This window comes from Cheilinus undulatus, linkage group 2, assembly GCF_018320785.1.
Source record: "Cheilinus undulatus linkage group 2, ASM1832078v1, whole genome shotgun sequence".
NCBI lineage: Eukaryota > Metazoa > Chordata > Actinopteri > Labriformes > Labridae > Cheilinus > Cheilinus undulatus.
In genome coordinates, this window is record NC_054866.1 from 18251635 (window position 1) to 18278564 (window position 26930).

At 38.9% G+C, this 26930-nt stretch overlaps 1 protein-coding gene across 1 annotated transcript; it reads right to left on the bottom strand.

The window, feature by feature from the left end:
• Positions 1-12995: 12995 nt before the first annotated feature.
• Positions 12996-24503, bottom strand: zbtb44 (zinc finger and BTB domain containing 44). Its single transcript, XM_041801650.1, has 6 exons — positions 24210-24503; positions 20888-21992; positions 19213-19297; positions 18256-18407; positions 17809-18109; positions 12996-14857 (listed from the first exon to the last, which is right to left on the bottom strand). The coding sequence occupies exons 2-6, from the start codon at positions 21951-21953 to the stop codon at positions 14446-14448; spliced, it is 2016 nt and encodes a 671-aa protein (XP_041657584.1). The 5' UTR covers positions 21954-21992; positions 24210-24503; the 3' UTR covers positions 12996-14445.
• Positions 24504-26930: the final 2427 nt, after the last annotated feature.

The following is a 26930-nucleotide window of genomic DNA, read 5'->3' on the forward strand; positions in this document are numbered from 1 at the left end:
GTAGCAGCGCATTTCAAAAGTGGGGAGATGGGGCAAAAAAAGCTGGAAAAGTAAGTGGTACTAATAAAAAACAGCTGGAGGTGCTATTTGCAACTTATCAGATTAAATAGCAACAGATCAGTAACATGTCTGGGCATAACATACGCATTTTAGAGAGGCAGAGTCTCTCAGAAGTAAATATGGGCAGAGGTTTACCAACCTCTAAAAAATTGAGTTGAAAAGGTTTAGAGTGAGATCAGAAAATGATCCTTAAGATAAAATTGTGAAGACTTTGAATACTCCACTATCTACAGGACATACGGTGTATCATTAAAAGATTCAGAGAATCTGGAGACATCTCTGTGTGCAAGGGACAAGACCACAGGTTAATATTGAATGGTTCTGATCTTCAGGCAGCCATGCCTTAAAACAGTGAAAATCACTGCGTGGGCTCAGGAATACTTACAGCAATCATTGTCTGTCAACACACTTCAGAACACAGAAGAAGCCATATGTTCACACAATCCAGAAACACCACTGTCTTCTCTGGGGTAGCACTCATTTAAAATAGACTCAGGCAAAATGGAGAACTGTTCTGTCGTCAGACTAATCAAAATTTTAAATTCTTTTTGGAAACCATGGATGCTGTTTTCTGTGGACTGCAGAGGAGACAGTATGTCCAGCTTTTTATTAGCGCACAGCTCGGGTGCAAAGCCATCTCTGATTGAATGGAGTTGCATTAGTGCCTATGGAATGGACAGCTTCTACATCTGCCAAGGTACTATCAATGCTGAAAAGTTGTTTAGAGCAACATATGCTCCCATTCAGACAACGTCTCTTTCAAGGAAGGCCTTGCATATTTCAGTTAGACAATGCATAAACCAAATACAACAGCATGGCTTCACAGTAGAAAAGTCCTGCCAGGTGCTGAACAAGCATGCCTGCAGTCCAGACCTTTTACCAATAGAAAACATTTGGCACATCATACAAAAAAAAACAGGACTTTGAGACTTTTCAGCTGGAATCCTACATCAGAATAGGACAACATTCCTCCTCCAAAACTCCAGCAACTGGTCTCTTCACTTTCCAGACGTTCACAGACCGTTGTCAAAAGAAGAGTGGATGCTACACAATAGTAAATATGGCCCTGTCCCACTATTTGAGATGTGTTGCTAGCATTAAATTCAAAATGAGCTAAATTTTTTTTCTTTATTTCGATCAAAAATGATTTGCCTTGACCACAAAGTCAGGTTTTCTGATTGTTATGAAAGTTTATTTACACTTAGAATTTAATGAGAGTTTATTGAGACTGTAAACTGGATATCAGATATGCATTGTCTCCATTTCTTGCCAGTCTTCCAGAGGATTTCTAATAATTTCTAACAGAGTCCTGCAGTGGAGATGTCTTAAAAACAGCAAACCTCTGTCTTTGCCAGGAAAATCCCCAACCACAAGAGAATTGATGCTTTCTATGTTTACAGACAAACTAACTGTATTTTTTTGCTATGAATTAAAATAAAAACAACAGTAGTTAGCTCTGGCCGCATTCTTCATCAAATCAGAAAAAGGCGGAACTTAAAATTCATCAACAAAAATGCAGGGAAAGAAGAAACAGATGGATCGCTCCGAGGCAGCTTGCTGTGGCAGCAAATGATTAGTGGAACAAATATTTTGTGCTGTCTGAGCCTTTGTTTTTGTAGAGAGACAGCTGTGCCAACTTACATAACGGCAGCTAATTTTAAATGTAGCAGGTATTTATAACAATTGAAAGAAGACTTGCCTCTGCACTGAGTCTTGAGTTTTAGATGATGCACTAGCACAGGTCCTGGTGAGTTAGACACAATTTGTGTTGTGTTTACCTCTTCCCTTCTTCATGCAATATAAGCAGGATCCTAATGATGAGGTTTGAGGAGAATGTCACCTGAAGGTTGAATATTTTTCCAAGAATTGTTTATTTGATTGTATTCATAGTGGTTGTGGTGTAACTAGGACCAATGTCTTAATGGGACATCTAACAAGAAGAAGAAGTCCTTATCCACAGTCTGTAAATGTGACTGTCATCCTTGGTGTTTTCATGAGGCACTTACACCATATTCAGTGTATTCTATTGTGCCTGCTTTAAGATCAGGTTTATTCTTTTCTGACATCAAGCTAACATGAAAGTCTGTTCAACTCAGTGAATAAGAGTATCAGTCAAAGAACTTAACCTGACATTTTCTCCTTTTAGAGTGAAAACTTCTTATTTGAAAGGTAAATCGAATGAGTTTGGGTTGCCAGGTAAAGTTATATTTTAATACTTTATTTTAATAAAGTGCAGTATAGACCCCAATTTAAAATAAAAAACAAATTTGGACGTAAATAAAAACTGAATAAAGTGATGTGTTAATCCTTTTTAACCTATTTCATTCTAAAGCAAAAAGACAAGATATTCGGTGTCCAAACTGATTATTTATATAGTTATTTGGGGGGACATATACACTCATGTCAAACTCAGTACCTTTAATATGCTCCATAGCAGTTTGGACAGAAAACACTGGGAAAGTTTTGGAATGCTCAGTGATGCAAGATTCTCCACTTTGTGAAAGACTGTGTGGGTAAATAGTAACCTGACATGCCAGATAGACAGTTTCATAAATCTACTGCATGAATATATTTCACATTCATCTGGAAAAGCTCCCATAAAAAGTGTTTGGGAAGGGCAGCACTTTTCAAAAAAATTCTAGAAAGGTGATAGGAGGAACGTTGTCTGTCACATTCATGACGGGCCAATCAGAGCTACAAGACCAACTTGTATGCATGTGCTGCTGAGCAGACAGGCAACCGCTGCCGTTGTTGTGAAATTCATGCCGAGGCCAGTCAGGAGATGTCCAAAAACATCTTCTCTGCCAAGACTGGCTTTCGATGTGAGTCTTAGTACTTGTTTTAAAAGAAAATGTAGTCCAGTTCCGATTAAACTACCATTTATCTGTGGCTGCATCCGAGCTTATAGCTTCTGCTGCAGCAGCTACATACGAGCTAAATCATCACACTGGAGGTAGCCATTGCAAATGGCTAGTATAACTAAACCCTGCCCAAAGCTACCACCTCGTTCTCCCCAAATGATGCTGATTGGTCCAAACAGTGTTCAGTTTGGCACAAATGTTGTAGATTGGGGCTTTTTAAAATGAATTTGTCTGATGACAGATATGGAGTCTGGCAAATCCATCTGCTTCGCAAGGTTAGACAAATTGACCAACAGTTCATGAATGTTCCTCAGTGTGCAGTTAGAAGGACCATCTACCATCTACAGTCTCCAAAAATCTGGGAAATATCAGCATGTAAGGGTAAAGGCAGAAAACCAACATTGAATACCTGTGCTTCTCTCTGGCAGCACTGATGTATTATGTGGGCTCAGAAAACACTTCAGAAAGCTACTGGCAGGAAACACAGTGCATCACTGGATCTCCAGATCATTTGCATCGGGCCAAAACCTCCAATCTCCAAAGTTACTAGTTTTCAGGGAATGAAGAAATTGCTGTTTTTCAGTTAATTAGCACTAAACAGTCAGCATCTTGCTGGCACTTTTTTGTTGCTTAAAAATTTGTTGAAACCCACTGACAGATGCAAAGGGTGACTAAAAGCTCTGATTTACGATTAAAAAAATAAAATAGAATGATAAAAAAAAATGGATATTTAGCATTTGACCCAGTGTCATCAAAATATAAGTTATGATTCAGTCATGTGAGGCTAAAGCCATAAATCAGCAACACACAGAGGCACTGCTGACTTCTCTGGGCCTGAACTCATCTGAGGTTGGTCTAAAGTGGAAAAGTGTATTGTGGTGAGAAGAGTCCATGTTTCAGATTATTTTTTTTAAATAATGGGTGTTAAATCCTGTGTTATCAACACCAAGCAACACCTGTGAAGGCACCATTAATACTGAGAAGTACATTCAGGTTTTGGTGCAACCTATTATTTGATCCATAAGATACCTTTTTTAGGGATATCCCTGCTCTTTTCAGCAAGACAATGCCAAGTCACATCCTGCATAAGTTACAACAACATGATTTTACAGTAAAATAGTGCAAGCAGTGGACTGGCCAGCATGAAGTCCAGATCTGTATCCCACTGAAAGGGCCTGTATCCATAGCCAGCTTTTTTAGCATTGGCAGCCCTTATTTTAAATTCTAAACCAACGTAGTCCAGCAGTCTGAGAACCCAGCACCCTGGGCACCCTCAGCTGTTTTAGTCACCCAGTTTTAAGCAGCATTCTAAGTTGCAATCCATTTAACTTTTGGAACAGCTCTGTGCTCATCAGTGTCACTTCTCCCTTACCCGCCAATCAAAATAATGAAGGGGCGGGACTTCTGAGAATAGCGTAGGAGAAACCAATCTGGCTCGTCTTTCTTTGTCTTTTTTGAGGGTTATTTTCAGGTCTGCAGCTGCCTGTGTCAGGGCAGGATTCCTTTACATCATCCACATGTCTTCTCCACGTAAAATTGTCTTAATGTTGTCCTCGGTGGTGTCGTAGAGTATTACCATTCTGTCAGTGATGGTTGAACGGCTTGGGATAGTATATCTTTGTTCGAGTTTGTGGATGAAGTCCTTAAATCCACACCCCTGTAAAATGTTAATAGGTCTCATATCCTTGCAGATAAACAGCGTTAATTTGTCCTTTATAGCCTTTTGGCGTACAGCTGGTAAGCCTCGTGATGAGGAGGAAGGAGGCAAAAACACGGTCATCCTTGCCTGCTTCAGTGGTGGCTCATCGTACTCCTCGGCTAGCTTGCCAGGGTGTAGTGTTAGCAGGTGTGTCCTCAGGTTGCCGGTGTTCGAGTGGTACTTCATTTGAGCGTTGCATATAATTTGCAGATAACCACGTCCCTGTTGGTTATTTTATCATTTGTCGACGGAAACCAAAAAACTTTTCACACACCACTTCTTAAATTGTCTGGAGTGGTGATCTCCACAGCTGCACACTCACTCCTGCTCGTCATGCTAGTGGCCATTGCTTCGCCTCTGTGTTTTGAGTGTGAGAACTTTATTGTTCATCATGTCACATGTCATGTGACGAAACATTGGGTTTCTATATGGGTGAAGTAGAGGCCAAGGAGAGAGGGAAGAGACTTGAGAAGAATGATTAAAAAGGTCTAAATATATATATAAAAAACACAGTCGAATAGTAATTTAAGCATTTGAATTTCAATAATTTTTTAATATTTGAATTATATTCAAACCCCGAAAATCCAACAGCCGTAGTGTCTTCAGTCCCTAGAGTGAAAACACTGGCTGAGTGTTGCTAGAAGAAAAAATGATGTAACACAGTGGTAAACATGCTCCTGTCCCAACTTTTTTGGAACATGTTGCAGGCATCAAATTGAGAATGTCAAAACAAAAGATGAGATCTGTTAGAACATCAAATATCTTGACTTTGTGTTGTGTTACAGTCAGCGTTAGGAGTAACGCATTTCTAGTAACTTAAACTAACTAGTAGTGTAACACATTTCTTTTTAAAAAAGAAAAATTTTACAATTACTGAGAATTTAAATCACTTTTTACTTGTTACTTTTACAGCCAACAACTCGATTATGAAGGTTAGTAAATATCCGGTTCAGCGGACAACATGATGGGACCGTAAGCACAGTAGCATCTTGGGAGAAAGAATAGAGCCGCTGCAGAGACACACAAACAAACACAGGCACTGAAATGCACACACACACCATGGCTGAGCACCTGAGCGTGAGGTCTCTGCCTTGGAAAAACCAGCGTTAATTTTCCATCCTTGGGATAAAGCATGAAAAAGAAAAGGGAAGTAAACTTTTCCCCTGCCACAAACAGTTATTCTAACCTCACAGAGTACCGAGTTAAACAACACGTTTCAGCTAAACCAGTTTTCAGAGAGCTGGACGCTACAAACACCACTAACCCAGGTACAGTTCACGTTAGAACTGCAGACCAAGCAGGAGCCAAACAACCAAGACTTAATTTTAAATCAACACCTGAGTTACTTTTCAAAGTAACTAGTTACTTTTACAATGCAGTAACTTAGTTACTAACTCAGTTACTTTTTGCAAGAAGTAACTAGTAACTGTCACTAATTACTATTTTTCAGTAACTTGCCCAACACTAGTTACATTGTTTAAAAGGATTTACAAATCACTGGATTTTCTTTTAGAGGTCTCTCGCTTTTTCACTAAATCCCAACTTTTCTGGAATTTTTTTTTTTTTAACTAAAGTATCAAATTAGCATTTTCTGGTTATTTTGATTTGATTCAGTAAATATCTAAAGGAGTGATGAGATATGTTATTCAGAAAAAGAATCTTCCAGGGTGTTAAAAGAGGGAAACGTTTTTGATCAAATCCACATCTCAAACATGAGCATCAGGGGAAGGCTGGCTTCCTGCTACAAGGTTCCATCCTGTGAGGGTGATGGATTTTAGGATAACATTTTTTATGTTACACCATAACAACTTGATTGATTTGCAACAGATACAAGACTTGTCTGATGAAGATTTATGAGAAAAAAGACAAAAGGTTGAATGGAAATCTGCAAACGAGGAGCCAGTTTTTCTTCACAACATGGATATGAAACTTTCCAGACATGGCTACATTTTGAAGACCAATTATAATAGCGCTGTGCATGATGAAATATCACGATTAATCTGCATTGATTTTTCCTCAAGTTATAAAAGTTGCAGTTTCAGACTGGGCAGAAAGACGGCAAATATAACAACAAAGGGTTCATCTTCAGCCAGAGTTGAACAGTTCAGACATACAACTGCCTAGTTACATAACTATGTATCTGCATTGACCTGAGCTAATGTCACAACTCTGCATAAAACAAAGCATGATTACAGTTCAGACTGGTCATCATGTGTTTGGGTCTATAAAAGAATGATAACTATCTCTGAGCCAGAATGAAAGTGAGCATTAGTGCTGGCCTCTGAAGATTACAAACACTCTCCAAACAGGATGAGAAGTGATGAGGGCCCATACAGATGTGGATCCTTTCTACACTGTGTACTCTGAGTGACTTTATTATTCTGGGCTGGCGCCTGCACAGAGTGCAGGACTTTCAAACACTGAATGCTCATAAGCATAACAATGATGTGTTGGCCTCTAACTCCTCATGGGAGCCAGCGCACATCCTCAAAACATCTGTGAGAAAACACTTTGACCCAAAGTTGAGCAGATAATGGTCAAGCTAAAGGTTTGTATTATGGCCTGTTGGTCTAAGACGGTCTGTACGGGTAAAATCTTTTAGTTGAATGTTTTTTGAAATCATTCTTTAAGATGACAGCAATGTCCCTCTTTGTATTTCCTCATCTTCATGCAGCTTGGAGGATCACACAAACATGTTCTACACAGATACGGCAGCCATTGAGATGATATTAGACTGCCTTTGAAACTCATCCGTAAGGTGAGTCATAACAGGCCATTTGTTGACCTTCTTCTGATGATTTCCATCATTTATTGAAAAAAAAGTCAACAAACTGCCACACCAGGGAAAGAAGATTTACTTTTATGATGATGTCATATAGCTGACATAATTCTCTGTCCCGTACTGGGGCACAGGTGCAATCATATCTCATTCGAACCATGCCAGAATCAACTTGAAATACACTTGAACTCACCTCTCCAAGCAGGCCCAGGCCTGGTGCCTGAGCATGCACTTTGCAATCACACTGACCAAAACGAACCAGACTTTGGGCTCAAGTGTACAAAGATCCAGGGCTGGCCCGTAGTGTGAAAGCACCTTTAGATGATGAAGAATTTCTTGCTCCTCACCTCCCAAACAGAAGCATTATTGGTCCAAAAGCATCAGGTCAGGTATGGCAGCATATGCCAGATCAGCACTTCACCGCGTCAAGCTTGGTCCAATGCTGCTCTCACCCTCTGATTGTATTGTTCAGGTTGTGCCTGGACCAGCTCACCAGGTCCCAGGCACGCAGGATGTGGTGAGCTCAATCGGGCCAGGTGTGGCAGGTGCCTGTGAAAGTGTAGTTGCTGCTCTTGAATAAAGCAGCTGACTCTTCCCATCCACGCTCTTCTGAGCACACCAGCATTAGTCACACAATCTAACAATGATACCCAAAAATGTGCTGAGGAGTTGTTGCAAAGGAGTCAAAGCGGCACCTCTGGCCATCAGTCAACGTCCAGCTTTCATAAGAGTATAGTAAGACCCGGAGGACTTTCATCTGCATTCTTGGATACCCTTGGATAACTATCTTGATCAGTGAACCCACTGCCCCAGTTCCAATTCTGCTGTTGATCTCTACAACTCTCACGCTCTCACCATTTACAAACACAGATTTAATGGCGGCATCAAGGCATCCACAGTCTTCACAGGGGTCACAGCGTCATTGCAAGGCTCTAGAAGCAAGAGATGCCAACACCCTTTCAACTGCATTAGCAACTTCTGTAACCTGACTGACCACATTTAAAAAAAGCATAAAACTGTCTGTTCTTTTGTAGACTTCAATCCTGGCGGTGGCTTTAGGGAAAAGATTCTCCATTGCTGTAGGTAAAACAGTGTGTAGGATCCAACAAGATAAAACTTTGCAGTTTAAATAAATATCAGAGTTTTTCACAATTGCCAGATAACACTTTTTTAAAGGCCTGATGTCACAGCTCCACAAAGCGTTCAGTAATACTGTCCTAGTCCTTTAATGCCCTCCAGTCTCCTGTACATGACTGAAAGTTATGAATATCAATCAGCAGTGGAAATAGGTCAGTGTGATGTAACTGTTCACTGTGGGAAAAAGACAAAAAGAGAGGAAAACAGCTGGGAAAAGATGTAGAAATGGTACACTATTTTAGAGAGATCTACAAAACTGAAACATGAAGTAAAGACAGAAGTTCATATTTGTTCTAACTGTAGATTCCAAGCGGCTTAACATTATGTAGGAGAATCTTAATCATTTTAAATCAATAAATTAATTTCAAATCAATATTTTCTTTCATATTATGCATAAATCATTAAGTAAGCAGCAGTGTTGATATTGTGGAGGAATCCAGTCAGGAGGAGCAAGACCCAGACCCCACCATGTCATGCTTGAGTCTGTGATAACAACCTGCTCACACTTACTATATGCAAACTTAAGAGGATGTAAATCTTAAATATAAACCTTTCTTAAAAGAGCAAAGTTTGTATTTAATGAAGACTCATCCATATGTTTTGACATTATAGCAGGAAAGTTATCCCAAATGTTATGTCCATCTTTGATTTATTTTTATCAAGATACAACATGTACAGCTGTAGAGACGCTCACAGGCGGCTCAGGCAGGCAGTTTGTCAGGTGTTTTGATATCCAAGTTTAACAGATTCATCTTGTTTGATGTACAGCCAAATGACCTATCCAGTGTGTACCTGATGACCCTCTGGCCTTCACTGAGGAGAAGATATCAGCTTCATCTGCTCAGTTTTCACTTATTTCAGCCTGTTCTCAAACATCTGTTGAAACTATTGCCTCACATAGCCCAGACAAACAAAACATGACACTGCTATTCTTACAGCTTCTAATTTTACTTGTAAAGACTGACTTTAAACTTAATTTTGATATTGTTCTGAATAATGTAAGTTGGTTGGTTAATCAAATCCATTGTTCTTCATGCTACATCTTCAATAAATCCTTACCTATGAAAACAAGTCATCTTAGAAAAACACAAATAATGAGATTTAATTAGGGCTCTGCTTACTGTTTGGCAGTAACTTAAAATTATCACATTATAATTTTTATTTTGACTTGGCAGTGTATTAAAGTGCCTATTTTGACAAAACCATCTTTGTAAGGCTGCGTGCTAAGCATTTCAAAGTCTAAAGATTTGAAAATACACCTTAATTCTCTGTCTGTAATGATTTTGTAAATGTAGGAAAATAGTTTACCAAATAGATTAGATAGTATTTATACCCAAAATGTGGGCTGAAACATCATTGGGAAAGTATAAAACATTGCAGTGGCAACAGAACAAAACATTCAGACACATTTCAGACTTATTCTGACTTAGGTTTTTTATTTACATTTTATTCTTTTACAAAAACGACTCTTTTTTAACAACAACCGGACTGCAAAGCCAGGACACTAGCAAAGATTCAGAACAACCATAAACTCTAAAATACAGAGTGGTCTTTGTCAGTTTTTAAACAGCCAACTGTGGAATATGATCCAGTTAAAACACTCAACACCACAAACGTCTGTTCTCCCTATATAATGTGCAGGTTGCATTACTATTATCTGGGATGTTTTTGTACAGTTTCTCCAAACAACAGTTTAAATACAGTATCAAAGACACAAAATACAACATCTGTCTCAAAGCAGATTGTAATCAAGTAGCCTACAGTATAAAGAATATGCAACATAGTATGAGTGTATATACTGTATATTTATATATATACACTTACTGCAGACAGTCACAAAGTGAAGACTACCAAGGCCCCATACTCCCAAACTAAGCTGTTCTATTCACATTTAACAAGAATATCCAAAGATGCCATGAAACAGCAACCATAATACAAAAGTCACCAAAAATATATATATGCAATTATGAAGAGCTACCTTGTTTTTTTCTTATATTTTCCTACTTTTAAATAAGGACTGGAAAACATATACAACATCAAGTGTACATTGAAAAGGCATGTCCTGTATATAATCAAGATATCTGAAAACATTGCACAAAAAAGGGAAAACGTACAGAAAAGAAGAAGGCATGCTGAACAACAGATTGAAGCTACGTTGGATGAAGAGTCCTTGACAAATAAGGCCCTGACAGAACGCATCGCCAACTGAAGACATGCTCTCCACTTCACAGAACGATATGAACATGCAACTTTCCAAACGAACAGAAAGAAGCTGAATAGAACCATCATGTCAAAGCTTTTTGTTCCTTATTTCACAGGTCAAATGGGGTCCTTGCCTATTTGATTCACCTTCAGTCACATTTGAATGAAACAAAAACTTTACATTCTTTTAGCATAATTCACCATTCCAAAAGACAAAAATAAAACCTTTGAAAACAACAACCTGTCCATTTATTGCACACCATTGGTTCACAAAAATATTTTGGGCACTTTTGCGTTTCGACAAACAGCAGCATTTCAATATAAAAACGTCTTTGTGAATACAGACTCTAAACACAAAAGATGAAAAGCATGAAATACAAATGGAGAATAGAAAAAATGTGTTTTTTTTATTTTTGATACTGTGCAACTAGAGTAAATAGGTCCATATACTAAGGCTAGCCTCTTAATGCACAACATCATACAGTGTTTTAAGGGGCAAATAACAGCAGGACCCCTTTGCTAAATAGCATGGACCACTTACAATGATTATCTCTTTCTTTTATTATGTGCAATTACTGATTGCCATGGCAAATCCCCAATAAGATAGAGAACATTTGGTCCTTTAGGAAAAAAGCATGATTAGTACCCAGATAAAAAGGGTAGGATGGCACAATTTTGAAAAAGTGACTGAAAGGATGCCGCAGGCTAATACAAACTCGTATTAAGACCAGAGCCCGACCGATATCAGATTTTTGGGACAGATAGAGATTTAAGAGGAGAAAAATTCTCCCTAAGGCAGATGTAGGGATTTTTTGGAACTATAGTAAATGGGAAATGTCTGTTTTCAAATTTATGAATATGTAGAGTCTTAGAGGGCTGTTTTTCCTTAACACGAGTTTGGTGATGAGTATTTAAAATGAGTAAACATTTTCAGCCAATTTCAGCATGTGCTTCTGTCTGCTCTGCTCTGATTTTCTGCTACGTGTGCTGCAGACAGTGCTTAAAGGATTATTATACTTTGGGTAAAAAAACTGTCAAGCTGTCACAAAACTGTGCAGAGAAATGTCAAATATATCGGTCAGGCTCCAATTAAGACAGCTCTCAGTGAATTCAATGATGGAGACAGAGCGATATCTATACCCTCATCACAGCAATTATTCATTTTTACATTTACAATCAACCCTGTATATGAGGTCTAACATCCTGTTGCGGTTATCCTTATCTAAGTCTTTCAGGGGACATTACAAAAGAAAAGATTCCACTGAACAAGATACCCAGTCACAGTCAGTAGCATTCAACTCATGGATTATCACCATGAGTGTCATTATCTTCTCAGAAATACAGGCACAACAATGTCAAAGTACAAAAATTACAAACATGTTGGCACGACACAGCTAACAGGAGTTGAGAGAGTTGACCCAAAAGAAACACATAAACACACAAAAACAAACAAAACTAATAAAGTCAACTGTGTGACTGCAGTTTTAGGTGAGGAATAAGCTCTAGTAGATCACAATATATTATCATTTAGAATGATTCAGCTCACAGTATTTGCATTCACACATTAGCAGTCACCTATTGCTTCAAAAGCAATGTTATGTGTTCTGACTAACCATCATAATCTGTTTGCATCACTTCTTGCTTCAGACATACAGTTATTTCTTTAATTCTAGTCTGGGATTTCTTTCATAACAGTTCTTCCCTTTGTAACAACTAAAGTCAAGGAAAATAAACATAATGCTGGTTCTGAATCCACACTCTGGATAATGTGATTTTCTTGGTTTATTATGACGCTGTTTAAGAAGTGGATGTAGCTGGTTAGAGTTTAAGGGCATTGGCTAGAGATGCACGATACTGGATTTTTGCCAATATCCGATACGCTGATATTTTCAAAATCAGCTTTGCTGATACCGATAATTAAATGTAGTTCAGACCTAAAACTTCAATCCTTAATACACACAAGATCAAGTTTGAGGATGAACAAATTTAAGCTCTCAAAACACATTAAGTGTAAGGAATGATAATGAATAAAGTAAAAGACTTCAGCCTAAAATTCCACTAACTTACTCATTTGTATGGCCAGTTCTTACAGCTGATTTAGGCAGATTTTTAAAGCCAATACATCAGTTGTAAAATTTTCATATCTGCCGATACTAATTCACTTTTTAAGCTAGTACCTCTCGATACTGCTATTATACCAATAATATCGTGTATCCCTAAAATTGACCTCACTGTTAGCAAAAAAATGCAAATCCACCTATTTTCAATTTGATTTATTACTATCACAGAAATATTCCTAACAAGTGGAAGGTCTCAATTGCTAGTTCCAAACAGGCGAAAAGGCAGTTCACATTCAGTAAGTGACATCAGGGCAGCTCCATCCACTTCTCGTAATCAGCCTCTTAATATTTCCAAAAGAACACCAGAGATAAAAAGACAAAGATTTTGCACCAAAGTGAAAACATCACTCCAGTAGTCATGCAATAAACAAAAGCATGACTAGCAATTGTTGGTAAATCACGACCAACATTCAAAACAAAACCATTTGACTTAATTGAACAGGGATAAATGCTACATCATTATACCTTTGAGCTCATTTGGAAATATAACACTACAGCTATAAGAAAACCTTCCGACTCCAAATTTCAAATTGTTATTTTACATAAATTTCAGTCCTTTTTTCTGATCCATTTGAATGGATTTTACAACATTAAGCTGCTTCAGTGCTCACCAAAGGTTATCTAAACTCCTAAAGATCCATGGTTTGATTTAAGTGATTTTTTCATTAAAAATTTTAAAAAATAAGTTGATATACTGTATGTCCGAAAATAATATACTGCACAGACATCTTAAGGGAATACTCTGTTGATATAATTTCAAGTTTTAAACCTTTAAAAAATGAAATGTATTCATATAGATAAAAAAAGAAATGCACACACATACCTGACAGATCAGATTTCACAACATCCAACATACACAGCATTCAAATAGTAAAACAGTACAAGCTATTGCAATATAGATAATATCGACATTTAACAGTTTGCCTATAGCGACGGCACTGAAGGAATAACACAGTCTCTGCCCATACAAACTAGCATGAACTCAACAAATGAAATACAAGTTTTTTTTCTTGAACTCAGTTTGCAAAGACTCGATTTGTCACCATTGGCAAAGTCACAACCTTTTCTTCCTCTCTACACTGCTTTGTTAAAAAGGGAACTCTCAGGCACTTTCCAAATGTAGGGCAAGGCTTGTTCTTAACAGACCTCAAATTAGCTAAGACAGAAGGGACTTTAGCTCGTGCTGCATTCACGTCATATGGGAAAAAAAACAACCTTCCTACATATTACCCTCAAAAATATTCTTAAGAAATATTGGACCCAGATATGTTTGTCGTATTGAATCCAATGTTTACTGAATGCTTGAGAAATTCTCACCATGAATGACTGAACACTCTTATTTTGATGCAGTGAATAAATATCTTTTACTTTGCTGGATTTGGTTTAGTTTAAACATAAATAACTGCATCTGAATTCCATGGAAAAAACATCTTCAAGGCAAGTGAAGTCTTCATAAAACTTCATCAGGGCTTCATATGGGGAGGTTTAACACATGTCCCGGCTGTCCCTTTCATCCACATTTCAACACATATTCCCATATGACAGGATTGCAAAATAAGACATGATGGGCAAAGTAGAAGGCTTAAATCACTCTATGGTAATGGAAGCCAGCTCCTTAGCCTGTGCATGCTGCTGCTGCGGCGGCTCTTCTTCAAACACCTCCGGGGAACTTCCTCCTTCGCTGTTGTCCAGCTTGGCCTCCTCTGCCACGGCTGCCGCCTCATCGGCGTCCATCTTGAGGGAGGACTGGGCTTCCAGGGGATCCAGGGGCTCAGGTGAGAGGAAGCCGGAGGAATTCTCACAATTCTGGGTAGAGGAAGAGACCTGGGAGATGACGGGCATCTGGACTGAGGAAGAGGATGAGGCTGCGGCGGTGGTGGAAGTGGAGGTGCTGCCTGGGTAGACAGGGTGATGTTGGGATTCATCTAGCTCATACTGGACTCCCAACGCCTCCTCCTCCTCCTGAACCTGGCTCAGGTAGTCGGGCACGAGGAAATCACTGCAAAAGACGAACAGAAGAAGACCACTTATTTGTGATTCTGTTTGACTATTGGTAAAAAAAACACTAAAGTTTGACAGGTTGAAAATGTTTCAGTCTCCAGTTTTTTAAATCTCTTTCACAAGCTGCAGAAATTTCAAAAATTAAAGCCTCAGGTTGAAAACAGTGATTTAACCAAAGAAGTCTGTGAAGTAAGCTTTCACAGTAATGGAGCATGAAGGCCTAACCCTAACCCTACCAAAACTTTTGATTCTGCATGCAGACAGTATATAGTGTAAGATAAAATGGCTCCACTCTCAGCTATTCCTGGCTGCATTTCACAGTCTGTCAGCTCAGGTCTTTCGTTCAGTTTCAGCCAATTCATTTACACACAAAACACCGAAAAGAAGGTCTGGGGTTAAAGATAAATCTTGCAAATACATTTAAAGATCCCATGCTTGCATTAGGTCCTTGTTAGGCAGGGGACAGACACATTTCTACAAGCTATATCATAGCACTATCTCTCCTCTTCTGTTATTTTACCTATACTCTTGCATATTCCCAATCTAGATAGGGATTTGCATTCATGCGACAGAGTCCCTTTAACAGAGTGAGTGCATGATGTGACTACAGTTGTAAACTAGAATAACCCCAGGCTAGCAGTCTTACATGTACCGGCTATCAAACAGCTGGAATTAGACCTCAGTATCCAGAATAAATAGCTAAGATTCAGTGTCTGCTGTGGCACAGACGACAGCTGAATTTGACAAACTGGAATGCAAATCAGCAACTTAGAAAAAATAAACCATACAGTGTAGTTAACATCTCTATTTATGTGAAGACTGAGGACAGGAGTTAAAGAGTCTGACTGGTTTGCCAGAGAATTTTCCACACTGTTATGATCTCAGGCGCAGACCTTCTACTATAAAACTCTTGAGGAGTCAATGGCCCGTTTGAGCCCTGCCGACCTGTGAGGGCTTGAGTTGATTAAGAAGTGGAAAAGTCTGGGAAATAAAAACACTCTTCAACTTTATAAAGACACTATGTTCTGCTTTTCATGAGGCTTTGTGCGCTTAGCTGCTGATAGAAAACAACCAACCCACTCTATTTGGTTAAGGAGAATTCATTCAGATTGAAACAAACAGTGATGACAAAATGATTAAAGTTTTGTTTTGTAGCTATTGTGTTTGGCCAAACGCTTTGAAAGTGCAAAGTTTTGAAAGAGTGGGAGCATAAAGAGAGGGATTTAAAAATCTGAATTGATCCAATTTGTTTTAGAACACTAATGACAGTTTATTCCTTAACTCTTTTCTTTATTACCCTCTTTATCTTTAGATTTTCTCACACAGAGGTGAGATGAGCTTTAGCTATTAGCCTTTCCATCCAAATAATGAACTTCAAAGATAAACTTTTAAGATTTGGGAAATACGCTTAATAATTTTTTATCCCAAGATTTTGACTAGAAAATATCAGAACATAAATATCTATCTGTAAATGCTTTTAATGCTGGCAGCTGCTAAAACACTGCCACTTCACTAAAACATTGCTTGTATTCCAATTGAAACACATAAAATCTGAAAAGTCAAAGTGTGAATTTGCCATTTTACAGTTATATAGCACTCCATTATCCTTTACTGCTTATCAGGTTCAGGGTTGTGGGGGACTGGAGAGGTGGGACATGTAGAGACAAACAAGCACTCACATCAAGTGTTGCTATTAACCTTACAGGCATGTCCTTGGACTGTGATGGGAAGCCGAAGTATCGAGAGAGAGAAGATGAGAAAACATGAAAACTCTGCACAGAAAGGCCCTGTCTGACCGAGAAATTTTTGCTGTGAGGTAATACGCTATCCACCGAGCCGCTGTGCTGTCCAAGATATGACCTGAAATATTCCTTATCCAAATAAAGGGCTAAGCAAAAGGAACTAAAAACGACGTCTCTGATTATTTCACAACACATTAGATGTACAGTTTTAACCATTTTTTGTGTCGATACAGTGAACTGCTTTTTAGCAGCTGTGTCAGGTTGTGAAGTGCAGTCTTTTGCAACTTGCACAGCCTTGCACTTCACAACCTTTACTATTAAGGTGCTGATATAAAAGAATATTCAGCCGATTTGCAGCTAAAACAGACGCTTAAAAAATAAAGCACTAGTTGATGACCAAGTAGAAATAAAAACTCTAAAAAATCTTCATTTATAAGTGCAGCATATACCACCATGTTGACATTTTGTGTTTGACAAAAATTGTGATTTAATGAACAAAGGGAGCTGAGGAAAGCATTAACAAGAGTTGAGCTAAAAACAAAATTTCATTTTTGAAAGGCAGCCTTAACCATAACATACACTTTAGTTGATGAAATCAACGTCTGTTCATCTGGGTGCAGTAACTTGTCAGAAAAAGAGTTTCTGCTGGTACCCTGGCAACTGGTGATTGGCTAGAAAAGGTTTTCAGTGAAGGTGACAATGACTAAATATGTGTCTATTACAGATTTATATGTGCTAGATATGTTTTTTACACTTGGACAAAGAAAGACCATATGTCAACCACTTTCTACAAAGGAAACCAAGACAAATTCCTTTTATGTGTAAGCCTGCTTGGCAGCCAACCCCATTCTGAATATGACTGCCAAGCCAAGCTAACCAATATTGTTCCATGTATGTAGTTTTCAGAGCGAAATTTTCCCATCAGAATCTCACGGCAAAAATATATAAGCATATTTCCCAAAATGTTTAACTATTCTTTCAAATAGGTGAAATGAAAACTTCCCAGCAAATGCATGTCAAATACTTCAGGTACATTTGATCTGGCCTTTAAAATCAGCTGAAAACATCTCAAAGACAGTCCTAAAAACAAATCCATCAAAGGGAAATTGATCAAATGAACCTCAGGTATTAGAATCTAATTGGTTTTATTTCTGATCCAGGTGGGATCTTAGTAAATGATGGGGGTCAGCGCCCCCAGACTCCTCACCTGCTCTGGAAGTAGTTTGCTAGTTCGGATGCCTCATGGTTCAGACTCCTCAGGTGTACAATTAAATTGCCAGAGTTGGTGAACATGGCGCCGCACGTTTTGCACTCGTAAATCCGCGGCTTGCGGATTATGTGTCGGGAGACCCTCATGTGGTGCTTATATTCACCGAAGGACGTGAATGTGGCGCTACAAATCTGGCACCGGAAACAGCGTTTACCTTCGTGCTTCAGCCGATGCATCTTTAGGGAGTAGGCCCGTGTGAATTTTTTCCCACAGCGGTCACATTGGAAAGGCTTAATGCCTGCAAGAGGAAGGAAATCAAAAAAGGTCATTTGCACACTTGTTAGTGTACATCAGAGACTACAGCGCACCACTAAGTTGACAGTGACTGTTAAATCACCGTTTCCATGAAAGCCTTATAGCATTCATTTTTCCTACATTACTTACCGGAGTGTATGAGCATGTGCTGTTTCAGGTTTTGAATGCGGGTGAATCTGACTCCGCAGGTCGGACACTGGAACGGTCTGTCTGGGCCGTTAGTGCCAGGGCGGGCTGAAGGGCTTATGTAGAGATGGTATGGATACTGAATACCTTCTAACCTGCAAAAGAGAGAAAGCAGAGAGAGGATCAGAGATATTTGTGCCTGTCTACACTTCTTAAACATTTTAGTTATCTGATTCATCTAGGAAAGAAAAATAAGCTGAAACTTGTCAGGAATATAGTGGCTAAAATAACTAATCTTTAAAGCTGCATCTGGCATATTAACATGATTTTTTTTCCTAACTACCTTACTTAATTAAAAAAAATTTACAGATGATAGCAGCCTATGACTTCAAGGCAGACTGTCTCATAAATAGTCATGTGGATCAGGGGGAAAGGCATAAAAATCTGCCAGTGCTTCATTTGACAAAAATGCATTAATGCTAAAGGGTGCATAGCTAGTCTCCGATGCTTTTTAGTTCAGCAGAAAAAAACCCTCTTAAATACTTTCAACCATGTGTAAAGATGACTTTTTGGGTTTTGATTAGAATCTGGCTAATAGTCAAAAGTCTGTGAAACACAATTAAAAAAAACTATCATACACTTAAAGAGAATTTTCAATCTTGTTGGAAGACTTTAAAACATCATCTTTGACATACCGATAAAGTAATTCTTCCATGGTTTAATATTTGAAGTTCAGACTTCCAGAAAAATGCCATGTTAGCTTGCTTATAAAATTTATCATGCTGCTCCAGGCATTTTCAATTCTTTACATATAAGTTCATCATGCCTTTGTCATTTTAACATGACGTCTAAATTAACAACCTAAACAGGTGTGGTTTAGACACCTTGCAATGTGGTTTATGTCTATATATTCTTTACTGCTTATGACTTGATTCTGCAAGTTGTAACAAATCCAGATACCTTTCATCATCTTCTGCATGTCCTCCAGTGGTGGAGGAGCTCTGCATTGACGGCAAACCCTCAGACACTCCCTCATCCATCGACCCTGAAGACAGGAAGAAAATAGATCACTCTTATGTACACTTTCTACTGAGTTTTTGATAAGAAAAGGTGAAGTCTAAAGCAGGTCAACTTGGATGGGCTATATTAGCATAATGAAGGTCTTGTAGGGTTAATCCTGCATTTAAGGACTTATGCTGCTGGATCCAGTTCATTGTGCTTCTGATTAGTTTAGGAAAAAATGAGGAGTTTTTCCATTTTCTTTTATTTACAACAGAAAAGCCTTTGAAAAAACATTTGGGCCACTGGACAATAAAACTTTCCATTGAGACAAACAATAAATACAAAAATCTATGTTGGTGGAAAGCAGTTCAAGTTGCATACTTTGTGAGCAAAACTAGTAACTGGGTCAGACCAGCGTCCCCTATTACAGCTGACAGATACATTGACCATTTAATATTGTTAAGTAGACTTGGCATCATTAAAGAAAAGATATGAAACACCATAACCATCTTACTTTTTACTGTTACTTTTACCATCTCTAACAACACAGAACATAAAATTTGATGTGCAAGGCACACTTTGATTACTTTATTTTGAAAAGTGGCCTTCATCCTACATACCTGTGCAATCATTGTAAATTGCTGAGACATGCACCATCATGACCACAAGTAAAGCTGCCAGCATAACCTATTTTTAATCACCATATTTAGATTGCCACTTATATATACACCGGCACATTCAAATGCATGCTGTTATAGATTCATGTCATACTAGCAATACCTCCATAAAACACTGATTTAATTTTTGTACCCATGTAAATTAAAACTCTGTTTTTTGTTATTCAAAATGCACAAGTTCTATCTTTATTACTGAGAGAGTTTTTCATCTTTATAAATTTGACCTTAATTTTTAAGTGCATAATAACATCTTTAAAGTTGTGCATACTATAACTTAAACTGGGGTGTTCTGTATGTGCGTATAAGGTGCTTTATTCCATGTGTGTTGAAAGCTACAACTGGATGCTGAATTTTCCACTGAGTTGTTATTATGCAATTTACAGTTCGTTGTTTCCAATGACAGTGGCACATATACCACTGATAGGACTGTCAGGAGTTTATGAATTAATTGCGATGCTTTATTGTCCTTTTTAAGACACTTTGGGTAAGCCAGCACAGAGTTTCCCAGCAATGACAGTGATAGTAAATAAGTCCATGTCTCCATGTCTCATTTCAGTTTACAAAACACACAGACAGCTTAGCAGGCAAGTTAAAGTCACCTGCGTTTAAGGTCATGTCAAAATCTTCACTCTACCCAATGTTCCTTACTTCCTTTCAAAATGAGAGCAGGTCTTCATCCAAACAAAATGTCAATTAGCCTTAGATGATACAAAAATCCAAAATCAAACATGACAGATTAAATGCAAAATGGTGGAAATTCGAAACTGGGAAAGGAAGTGCGATTAACCAGAAATTCAGAGATTGATCACTACTAAAAGCCTGAATCCTTTGGCAGCCCCAACCACTGATATTCATAGCATTAAGCTCTTTATTTCACATAGCTATAACAGTAACAGGATTTTAAGTTTTAACAAAAATGTCAACTGTATCTCAGTTATATGGACAAAATACACCACCTATGGAGGATGACTGTGGACTGATGAGAAGCTCCTCCTGGACCTGTTCACTTCCTGGCACTGTCTGCTGGTCACTCAGCGAGCTCTGGGAGGCACTGACTGGCTGTGAGGAAGCCTCCTGAACCTCCTCATCACTGAGGCGCTCCACCTTCACCCTCACATCTTCCTCCTCTGCTGGCACTGGAGACGACACCGCCTTGGAGCTTTCACATGTTAGGAAGTCACTAAGCCTCCGGCCAACTACGACCTCTGAGGTCCCCGGGGTCCCCTGCTCCAAACAACGAGGGCTCTCTGGGAGTTTTGATTTGTCCGAGTGGAACCGCCGGTCAATACCGAAAGGAAAAGTCCATGGAAAGGCCAGAGAGGACTCCACGGGTTGGGCTGTGCTGTCTGAGAAAGAAGGGGAGGGGTTTGGGATTTGAGGGGAGGTGGTGACCATCTGTGTAGTGCATTTGAGCGGACTCTCGGGTGACGCCATTGTAACAAAGGTCTTGCGCTTCCGTCGCGATTCGCGGCATATGGGAACATTTCTCTCCATGACACTGCAGTCAGAAGAAACTGGTGACACGCTGCCGTCCAACGGCGTCAGGGCACAGTTAGATGAGGCGCTCTCCGGTGCTGATTCATGTGGCTTGTCTGCCGTCATGTTGTTGTTGTTGTTGTTGTTACCTGGGCTCCACAGAATGCTGGACTTCATGAACTCTGAACATGTGCTCGCCACAGCAAACATCTGCATGTAACTTGCAGCTGCCAGAACATCAATGATATTCTCTGTGCTGATCGAGAGAGTTGACGTATAGGCATATTCCAGCAGCGGAGCAAAGCCACTAACGGTCACATGATGAAGGTCCAAGACAAATTTGTCCTCCTCCTCTGGCCGGCCCACTAGTTTGGAGCGGAAGAATTCACTGCAACAGGCTAGGACCACTTTGTGGGCCAGAAAGAGCTTATCCTGGACCCGGATGGTAACGTCACATAAGTGGCCCTCGTTGCGAAGAGCGTTGAGCTTCTCCAGCATCTCCTGGCTGTGGGAGGTTGAGCTGTGGGTGAAGGTTTTCACCCCCATGCTGAGAGTCCAACTCTGACAGTGTGCAGGAAATGGGTCCTGCAGAAGGATGGGAGAAAAAATAAAACTCTTCAGTTTGCACAAGTTAAATTACATGAACTGTGTCATAATAAGCCATATTCCTTTACTGCAAAGACAGAAAAATGATGTGATTAATGCAAAAAAGAAATTCTCAGTATTATTTTTGTGTCAGTATCTTAATGTGTCTAATGATAACCTACATAAAGAAAAATCAAAGTGAAATAACAGATGTCACAGTAGACTCTTGCTGAACCACTCCACCAGAAATCAATGAGTAAGTGTAGACATTAAATTAGATTTTCAAATATAACTCAGCTAAGACTGGATAAAAAAGGTTAGTATATTATAGAAACAGAGGGTGTAGGCAGAGGGAAATACTAAGGTGCTCTCTGAGGGAAAGACAAGGTGAGGAGGGGGGGTGAGAGCAGGGACAAAATGCCAAGTTATGTAACGACAATCAAAGCAGATGCGCAGCGATGCGAGCCAGACCCATGTGGAGGCCAGTGCACTACAGGACGCTCGGCAGCTGTCTGCGAGACATGTGGATTCTCTGAGGCATGAGATTTTCCATCAAACAAAAGCTTGGTTGAGGGGGCTCTAGCAGGGATAGCGCACTCCCTTTTACACACACAGACCAAAGGAAAATACTCTTGGGCTATGTTAGCCCAGTAAAAGTGAATTATAGATGTGGGCTGTGGAGGTGCAACAGGAGAGTGCCTATTCTTCACCAGCTAACAGAGAGGAGATTTAATTTCACAATGGGGGTTCTCGAAAGGCTGAAATGCCTCCTTTAGGTAAATTATTAAGCTACATGAATTCTGTACCAAAAACTGTTCTTGAAGAAATACATCAAGGTCAGAGAGCAATGTTGTGATGATAATAATAATAAAAGAAGAACCTTTGGCAGAAAGGAAAAAAAAAACGTTGAAGCAAAAGTTATACCTTGGTGAGAAAAAAAAATATAAAAAATAGTATTTGTATTTTATTCAAAATGAGTGCCAACTTGTTATGTTGGTTTAATTTGATATCAATCTTAAATGTTAAAGGACCATAGCTGATAAAACAAACCCCACCTTCAAAAGTTACAAGATTAGGTTTGAGAACATGAAAATCAAATGAAGTTGACTTGTATGCTATGCGAAAATCATCCATGAACATAATTATAATGATAACGTTAGGAATGGGCTACTAATTCACTCTGGACTCATGGTTCTTGTTTGTTTTCATTCTTACTACGTTAGACCACAACAGTTGTAGAGACAACACAACAATTTCTCCATGGTTACAGACCCTGTATTTCCTTTTTTATGTCTAGACTTATTAACCAGATGTGGGCCAAATTAGATTCAATAAAGGGGCTTTAAAAACACACTCGAATTCTGATCCAAAACATTAATGATGGCGATGGGGCAGAGGAGGCGTAGCCTTCAGAGTGGTACTTTCAGTCTGTTTACATCACGTACTGTTGTGTGAGTACAAATGCAAGCCTGATAGAGACTGGGGGGAAAGACTTTTCAACTACACACAGCAACTATAAAAACTACACTTCTCTATTTAAGACGTGTGGGCTTACATCAGAGAGAAATATGCTTAACAAATGTTTGGAACAACGGTCCAGCTAACTGTAGCTAACAGCGTCACGCTCATACGTCAAGCAAAAGCACATACAAAAAGAGTACATCCGCTTTGTTGTCAAAATAAGCTACTTAATGTGCAACCACGCTTCTAATCTTTAAACGAAGTCATAGTTTAAAGTATATAAGGAGTTAAACAGGTGAATTAAATAATATTCTTTTATATTTATTTCACCTACAATGAGTATCCTGTTTCTTCAAAAGAACATTGTTAACCTCCACCATCCAGAGTTGCACAACTTCTATCATAGAAAACAAATAATCGTTTCGGCCATAATTTATGTACTTCTTTACCATATAAAATGCTGAATTTATCCTGCTATTGCTACACCAAAAACAAAACATTTAAAGACTCATCAACGAAAGCTTTTATTTTGGAGCCGGATAAGCCACATAACCGGCTTCACTTTAGGTAACCCTGGAGATGTCTACGCAGCAGCTGCATGTTAGCTAACTCCAACTAGCCACAAAGCTAGCGCTAGCCATGACAACACTGTACTATTGATTGCTTTCTCTCCTGCCAGAAAAACGCAGCGTTGTGGTATTAAAGCGTATTGAGCTGGGATACCGTGTCGAAAACAGTGTGGAAGAGGGAATTTACCTTTTCAGTCGAGGCCCGTGATAACGGCTGGGCCTCTGGATGCAAACACCTCAGCTGACAAAAAGCAGCGATAGTCGGGAGACAGCGGTGCGCCCTGCCGCTTCCCTCTCAACACTCACATTCCTCTCCTTCAGGCAGTTGTCAGCCTGCCAGCCGCAAAAAGTGACACTTGAACTAACGTTCACATGAATTTACATCACAACAGGCTGGAGTTCAAAGTTTTTGGGGTGCTGTTTTCATCCCTTTGTGCTCCCCGCTGTCCTTTCTGAGCTGTGTTTGTATCCCCACAATGCAACGCGCATCTGTCACGGCGCTGTACAGTGAGAAACAGGAAGTATCACTTTCAGCAACATACAACACAACTCTGACACTGCTGAGGAATTCCCACTGAATTTAATTCACATACGATTCATGTGACCTCTTATTTGGCCCGATAAATCTAATTTTCACACGCAAAACTACACCATATATCATGTAAAACATTTTCCCTCAAATTTTTAAATATGCCGAGGCCACTATCTGAATATAGCAGAGGATGAGCCTGTTTTTTAGGTCTCTACACACCTCAGTTAATACTGCCTTAAGCTCCTTTATTTAGTTATTTATTATTTTTTTTTACCAACATTAAAATATAAAACCGTTGTCAAATTTCCAATTGTTACTTCCTTCTATTATTTAAACTGTTTTTATTGAGTTTTCAATAGAACAATGTAAAAAACAGCCACAATCTAAGGAGAATGCAAAAGAAAAGGAAAAAAGGAAACAAAATAACAGAAAAGCCCTCCTGTGTGCAGCACTTCAATGTGGTAAGGTCATATGTATATACATTTTTTCACATTGAATACTTGTATTTGCAATAATACCAAGGTGATTAGGAAAATATTAAATAATATCAGCCAACAAGAAAAGGTAAAGAGAGAAAGAGAAAGAGTTTATCTTGGGTAGTGGTTCTCAACTGGTGGGTCTGGACCCAAAAGTGGGAAGCTCTTTCCACTGGGTTGCTAATGAATGCCAGGAAACCAAATAGGAAAAAACTCTGTGGGAAGCCCAAAGTGGATATACACTAATATACAGGGACAAGAGATTGAAATTAGCTAGCAAGCTAAATCTTGTACAAAGCATCTTTTCTGTTTTTGAGACTAATGTAATTTTATACATTGTCCCTGACACAAATAAACTTAATAAACTAAACTAAATAAATACATTTTTTAAAATTTTCCTGTGATAATGGGTAACATCCAGTGCTTGTCTCAAGATTTTTTCATAATTGTCTAATTCTATTTGGATAAGATGAGAGGAAATTACATGAGAAATTTCCATTCCATCTCAAAAAATTCAGAAGGATAAGGTATATGCATGTCATTTGTAATGATGCACTTTTAAGTGTTTGTTTAATTCTGCCTCTTTGTATATTTATGTTCTGCTCCATTTGAGATCGACACTGTTACATTTTTCAATAAATAAATAAGAGTGGTTGGAAATCTTTTAAATTTTGACCACGTTGTCATAAGGAGGTGGTGTAGGGTCCTGATGCCCAACCACTTGAGAACCACCAATCCTGGGTGTTGGCATTTAATTGGTTTGGAAAATATTCTAGAAAGGGAAGCCGAGGTTTGGATATCTTTCCACAGAGCCCTGAACCATACAAAACGTTTTCAGCACTTAAATACTTTTTGATACCACATGTTTTTAAAGGTCGTACATTTTAGCCTTTTAAGACAAGTTTATATTTGTCTCAGAGGTCCCCAAAATATGCCTGTGAAGTTTGTTGCTGAAAAAAACACTCCAGTATTGGATTTTTGCAGATCTAAAAAACACTCTGTTTCAGCCCTGCCCAGAACTGTTTCTGTGTCTGTGGCTTTAAATGTTAATGAGCTGTCTGACTCCGCCCCTGACTACACCCCTCTCAGGAAATGCATGTGGCTTAGTGGATGTGGCTCTCCTGATCAGGAGAGGAGGGCGGAACTTTCTTCCAAGTGGGGAGGGCCAACCGAACCTGTGGTTGGTGCTAACTCCCCGTATGACATCATGAGGGGAAAATCTGAGAATGGATTGTTTCAGCACACATTTTCTGAAAGGTGGAGAAAGAAAGGGGGGGGTCTGATTCTTGGGGGGATTTTGGACAGGCCAGGGGCACATATTTTGCTAGAAAAGCCTTAAAAGTGTATTTTGCATAATATGTGACCTATGTGTCCTCATGTCAACTGTTAAGCTACAATAGCTCAAATAGTACCAAAGCTTTAAAAAGCTACAGAACCTCAGTTATAGGTTATTTCTAAACCAGATTCATAGAGAGAAAAGAAGAAAGTACTCTGGCAACATTGCCAACATATTTTTAAAATTTGGATTGGCCAGTGTTTAGAATTTAAAAACACACTCTATTATTCAAAAACAACAGAAAATACTAAACCTTGGGTATCAAGGACTTCATTTTTGTAACTGTGGTATTGAAACAGGTAGCATATTAATTTTTCTAAATTTTTAATTCATCATATCAGTGTTTAGAATTCTGATTTCTTGACTAAAAAACATGTTCTCCAAAATTCTGTCCAACGTGATTATTTGCTGTTAATGAAGAAATTTTAGCCTGCTGTCTTTCCAAGGGGCAGTTTGGTTTGAAATAGAAGTCCTTTGAGGCTATACGTTCATTAAAAATGCACAATTACACAATGCATACATATAATACATTACTCACATGGATGCCATCATGATATACAGTGC

Coding starts and splice junctions, on each gene's coding strand:
- zbtb44 (XM_041801650.1), bottom strand. CDS start 21,953: ATGGGGGTGAAAACCTTCACCCACAGCTCAACCTCCCACAGCCAGGAG. Junction 18,110..18,255: donor GCACATGCTCATACACTCCG/GTAAGTAATGTA, acceptor TTCCTCTTGCAG/GCATTAAGCCTTTCCAATGT. Junction 14,858..17,808: donor GCAAACTACTTCCAGAGCAG/GTGAGGAGTCTG, acceptor CGTCTTTTGCAG/TGATTTCCTCGTGCCCGACT.